Source organism: Alosa pseudoharengus, unplaced genomic scaffold, assembly GCF_046254945.1.
Source record: "Alosa pseudoharengus isolate Yale_2024_CS ecotype anadromous, Long Island Sound unplaced genomic scaffold, YU_APseudo_1.1 YU_APseudo_1.1_scf_16, whole genome shotgun sequence".
Taxonomy (NCBI): domain Eukaryota; kingdom Metazoa; phylum Chordata; class Actinopteri; order Clupeiformes; family Clupeidae; genus Alosa; species Alosa pseudoharengus.
Window position 1 is genome coordinate 13,891,276 of NW_027468630.1, and position 5,000 is coordinate 13,896,275.

General features: G+C 44.7%; 1 protein-coding gene across 2 annotated transcripts in view; it reads right to left on the reverse strand.

The window, feature by feature from the left end:
* The window catches only part of abca1b (ATP-binding cassette, sub-family A (ABC1), member 1B), a 47,631-nt gene that overhangs the window by 7,663 nt on the left and 34,968 nt on the right, over window positions 1-5,000 (reverse strand). For both annotated transcript variants that reach the window (XM_076287142.1, XM_076287143.1), the window contains exons 28-33: window positions 3,856-3,980; window positions 3,593-3,691; window positions 2,961-3,150; window positions 2,708-2,802; window positions 2,424-2,456; window positions 1,791-1,977 (exon numbers count right to left, since the gene is read on the reverse strand). In XM_076287142.1, coding sequence (XP_076143257.1) covers window positions 1,791-1,977; window positions 2,424-2,456; window positions 2,708-2,802; window positions 2,961-3,150; window positions 3,593-3,691; window positions 3,856-3,980 — 729 coding nt within the window. The remainder of the gene's footprint in view (window positions 1-1,790; window positions 1,978-2,423; window positions 2,457-2,707; window positions 2,803-2,960; window positions 3,151-3,592; window positions 3,692-3,855; window positions 3,981-5,000) is intronic.

A 5,000-nucleotide genomic window follows, 5' to 3' on the forward strand; every position in this document is an offset into this window, starting at 1 on the left:
CTAACCATGTCAATGTTTGTCTACAAAATACACCACAACATCGAGAAACAGTACTGGTGCAAACCATAGAATCACGTCGCGAATGCAGCATAAAACTACACCTCCCATCAACGTTAGCAGTTTCGCGTTGGGACTCGATAGTAGTAGTCGCTTCTATGAAATCCATGAGCGCGCAGAGAAAGCGGAAAGTTAGACTAGCCAGCCAAGATGAAAAGATTGAAGAAATTAGTTCTTCCGCCTTCTATCCACCGAATTAATCGGATAGGCCTATAGGAGGAACAGGATAAGATTCTGAGAATGCAGTGAGAGAAGGAAAGGTAACCTAACATGCTTTTTAGCCCAGTTGACGTATTGGCTGCAATATGCAAAATATAGCTGTAGCGAACAGGCATAAAAGTAGCTTCCCGTAATACTCCCATTTTATTCAAAGGTAGAACGCTACTGACAACTCCAGGCTTCCACGCATCTTTAAAATCCTGTTTCCTGTTAAGTACAGAACTGACTGTGCTCCCAAATTTTTGTCTGTGCTCCTAAATTTTTTAACTTGGGGGCACAAGTGCTCCTGGAAAAAAATGTTAGTGTAGAGCCCTGCCTTTACACAAAACTTTTCCTCTGCAAAGATGGAAAATATTATTGAATTAATTATTTCAAACACACTGAATGTCTACCTATATGACTAGGCTATCTGATGACAATTACGGATCATCATTCATTTAGTGTTTAGATGTTTTATCATTGAGTGAGATACAGTAAGATCCAAATAGCGGGGATAGCCGAACAGATGAAACACGTTTTAATTAAACGTAATCTACAAAGAGATCGTATCACACTGAAAGCTCATATTTTGTCACTAGCAAATAGCCTATATCGGTCCTTTGTCAAATACAGTTGCATTATAAGCCCTGACCAAAACCGTTCAGGAATTATTTATGCAAAAGTGGAACGTGCTTAATGTTTCATTCTCCCTCCTTTTCGGCAGGAATGAAACAGCATGAGAGAGCATGAACCATACTGTTTGTCCCGTTTTGTATTTGCCAAATTTGACAACAGTCTACATTCAAATCATAGCCTACTTCCAGGCGCACGGGAACATATTTTTGACCAGGGGTGCTGAATAACAAAATAATCATGGATGTCCGACGATCTCTCCACCAGCATATGATTCGAATTTAGACAGCTAAATACGCCATTTCACTGCCGTGTATGAGTAGGTCTAAGAGTGAGAAGTTTTATAATGCCCTGCGGCAGCCACGGTGCCTTAAGCCCAAATCACACCCAAGATTCGCAACGAGATGAGCAGCAACTTGATGCAACATTCTAAAACCTTGCAACTGTGACCAGACATGTGAACGACATGCAACATCTAATTCACACTGCTGTAACCTCCTTTCTGTAACGGTTTCGTGTCATTGCGAATCTTTAAACAGATGATCTGACGGGTTTTAGAACATTAAATACAACCCGAAACTAAAAAACAGACCAGGCCTCTACTGGAGACCGGCCTTTAACCCAAACCTGTAGCCACGCCAGGCGTTTAAAAGAGACAGGCGTCTCTTAGGGACTCGGCGATTATTTTTACGGTATATATCCTCACCACTACACACACGTACACACACACACACACAGTTTCACACACACACACACACACACACACACACACACACACACACACACACACACACACACACACACACACACACACACACCATGCACATACACACACACACACACATATCCTCACCACTACACACACACACACACACACACACACACACACACACACAGGCTACCTTGACGTTGTTCTTTGTGTCCAGGCCGTTGATGAACCCTGAGAGGCTGTGCAGGAAGCGGTCAGCTGCAGTTCCGGAACCTTCCTCCAGGTGGAAGATCTCCCGCACTCGACTAATGGCATCGTCAATCTCCGCTGCTGGGGGTAGGACCTGGGTACTCCGCGCGCCCAATGAGAAGCCACCATATCTGCATACATCATGAATTATTCATCAGTTACACATGCAATAGACATATTCAATACACACACACACACTCACACAGACATACATGTGCCACAACACACACAAACACTCACATGGACACATACATGGGCAGACATACCGAACCACAACACACACAAGTAAAGAAGATACAAACACACACACTTAAACACACAAACACACACACTCACATAGACATACAGTACATGAGCAGACTGAATGAGCCACAACACATAAAAGCAAAGAAGATACAAACACATACACTTAAACACACACACAAACGCACACACACACACACACACACACACACACACACACACACACACACACACACACACACACACACACACACACACACTAACATGAACATGAACTAAACAACAGCAAAAACAAACAAACACACCCACAGCTAACCAGCAAATGGAAACTTACCTGAACTCATTCACCCAGATCTTGTTATTCAAACTGGAGAGACAAGACATTCACAAATCATACATCACTTTGGGTAGTGGCTGGATGCGCAGTTTTGTAACTCGTCAGTATAACAAATTAAATCCTTGAATCATTACAACTTTTCACCTTACTGGGAATCATTTCACAGAATAGATTCCTGAATCTTCAGAATACTTCTTTTCATCTAGGGTATTAAGTGTGTGTGTGTGTGTGTGTGTGTGTAGTGTGACTAGTGTGTGACAGGGGTTTGATGTTGCTCTAACCTTTTGCCGATGATCTGAGCGTAGGTCTTCACCAGGTAGTCGGAGATGTTCCTACCGGTCAGATTCTGAAGGGTGTCCAGAGCACTTATCTTTATCTAGAGAGAGAGAGAGAGAGAGACAGAGGGAGAGCGAGAGAGAGACAGGGGGAGAGAGGGAGAGAGAGAGATGTGTCATGTGATCGAGGAACCACGCTATGCTAAACTCAGCCAATCAGCTGCCTTCTGTCTCTGCACATGACATCACTTCCTGTTACCTGTGGTGGCGGGAGGCCGCCTGCGCCTGCAGGGCACTCTGGGAGCATCCGCTTGTTGCCCTGACGACTGCACTCGCACGCCGGAGACGGGTCATCCATGGTCCAGTTCTGAGAGGCGAACAGGGCCAGAACACTCTCCGGAACCTCTGGCACTAGCCAATCCTCATCCCCCATGGTGCACTGTGTATTCCTGTCAGCCAATGAGGACACAGGGCGCTGAGTGAGTGGTGGAAAGAAATGTGTGTGTGTGTGTGTGTGTGTGTGTGTGTGTGTGTGTGTGGAGTGTGTGTGTGTGTGTGTGTGTGTGTGTGTGTGTGTGTGTGTGTGGAGTGTGTGTGTGTGTGTATGTGTGTATGTGGAGTGTGTGTATGGAGTGTGTGTGTGTGTTTGTGTGTGTGTATGTGTGTGTGTGTGTGTGTGTGTGTGTGTGTGTGTGTGTGTGTGTGTGTGTGTGTGTGTGTGTGTGTGTGTGTGCGTGCATGCGTGCGTGCGTGTGTGGAGTGTGTGTGTGTGTGGACAGAATCTGTAATGAGATATTCTGTTCACTGATAGAGATTAGTGCTGTGATTTGGCTTGGTGGTTGTGACAACATGCTAACATGATTTTGATTGGCTTCTGGAGGTGTGACTCACGGTGCTGGATGGTCGATCATGCAGCGAGTTCCTAAGCCTGGTCCGTCCACGAGAGCCGCCAGGAGTCTCTGCATGGTGGCGTCTTCAGGGGCGTCATTACTACACACACACACACACACACACACACACACACACACACAGACACACACACACACATCAGTCTCCACTTCTCACACACACACTCTGATTGTGTGTGCACATGCAAACATGTGTATATGACATCTTCCAGTGTGTGTGTGTGTGTGTGAGTGTGTGAGTGTTACCTGATGAAGGTGTTCTGTTCCTCGTACATCCAGGGCTGCAGGGCAAGGCTGGGGTATTTGCCAAAGGGAGGAACGATGAGGCTGAACACCAGAGCGATGCACACAAACACAGCAGGCAACACAATCTGCAAACACACACACACACACACACACACACACCCACACACACACACGTACAAACACTCAAAGTTATATACAAACTAGTGTTGCACGGTGTATCGATACTAAAAAGGTATCACGATGCCTTCACGCAAAAAACTATACGATTTCAGACGTTTTTAGAATCGATACTTTATTAAAATAATAACGTTCTGTGTCTGTGTGAACTGCTGCTCTCACTGCTCCTTGCACGCATCTAGGCAAGTGGGCGTGTCAAGCAGGCAGCTCTGAGTGAGTGAGTGCGCAGCCAACGTCAACATAGTTCTTTGCCGACAGTTCTAGGCCTTGTGGATTAAACAAAAGGTGCAGTGAAATCTGCAACTATTTCGGATACATCGCGAATAGTGAAGGCAAGCCATCAGGTACACAGAGGCCCGTTTGTAAAATATGTTTCAAAGTCATTTAAAAGCAGTAGGCTACGCATGGAACTTGGCTAAACACCTCGCAGACATATCCCAACATTTTTAAAGAGTTCAAAGAACGACAGGTTAACGAATATGCTATAGAAAACACGACTACATGGTTAGTGCCAAGTTCTTCTCTTATGTTTTAGTCTAGCCTAAGTGAAACGAGTATGGTTCTCTGGGATAAAGCGAACCTTCCTTCATCAATGAATTTTGACGAGACATAACGAGCAGTAATCATTTTGACGAGACATAACGAGCTGTAATCATAGGGTGCTAACATAATGAAAGCGCAATGTTTACGCCAGAATAACATTACCATAACTTGTAAACGATCTATTTCATGTTCGGTCAGTACTACTGGTAATATTTGTCATGGCATGTAGACCGCTAATTAAAGCCCACAGCATACCACCAAGCGTGTTGAGTCCTAATAATAATAGCGGCTTATTGTTACAGTACGTGGTAGCAAATCATGTTATCAAAGAAATAGACGTAATGTAGGAATGCACACAGATATATTGCAACAGGTAATGGTCTGACGAAGACCTGAGTGGTTGGAACTTCATACTTGTACACTGG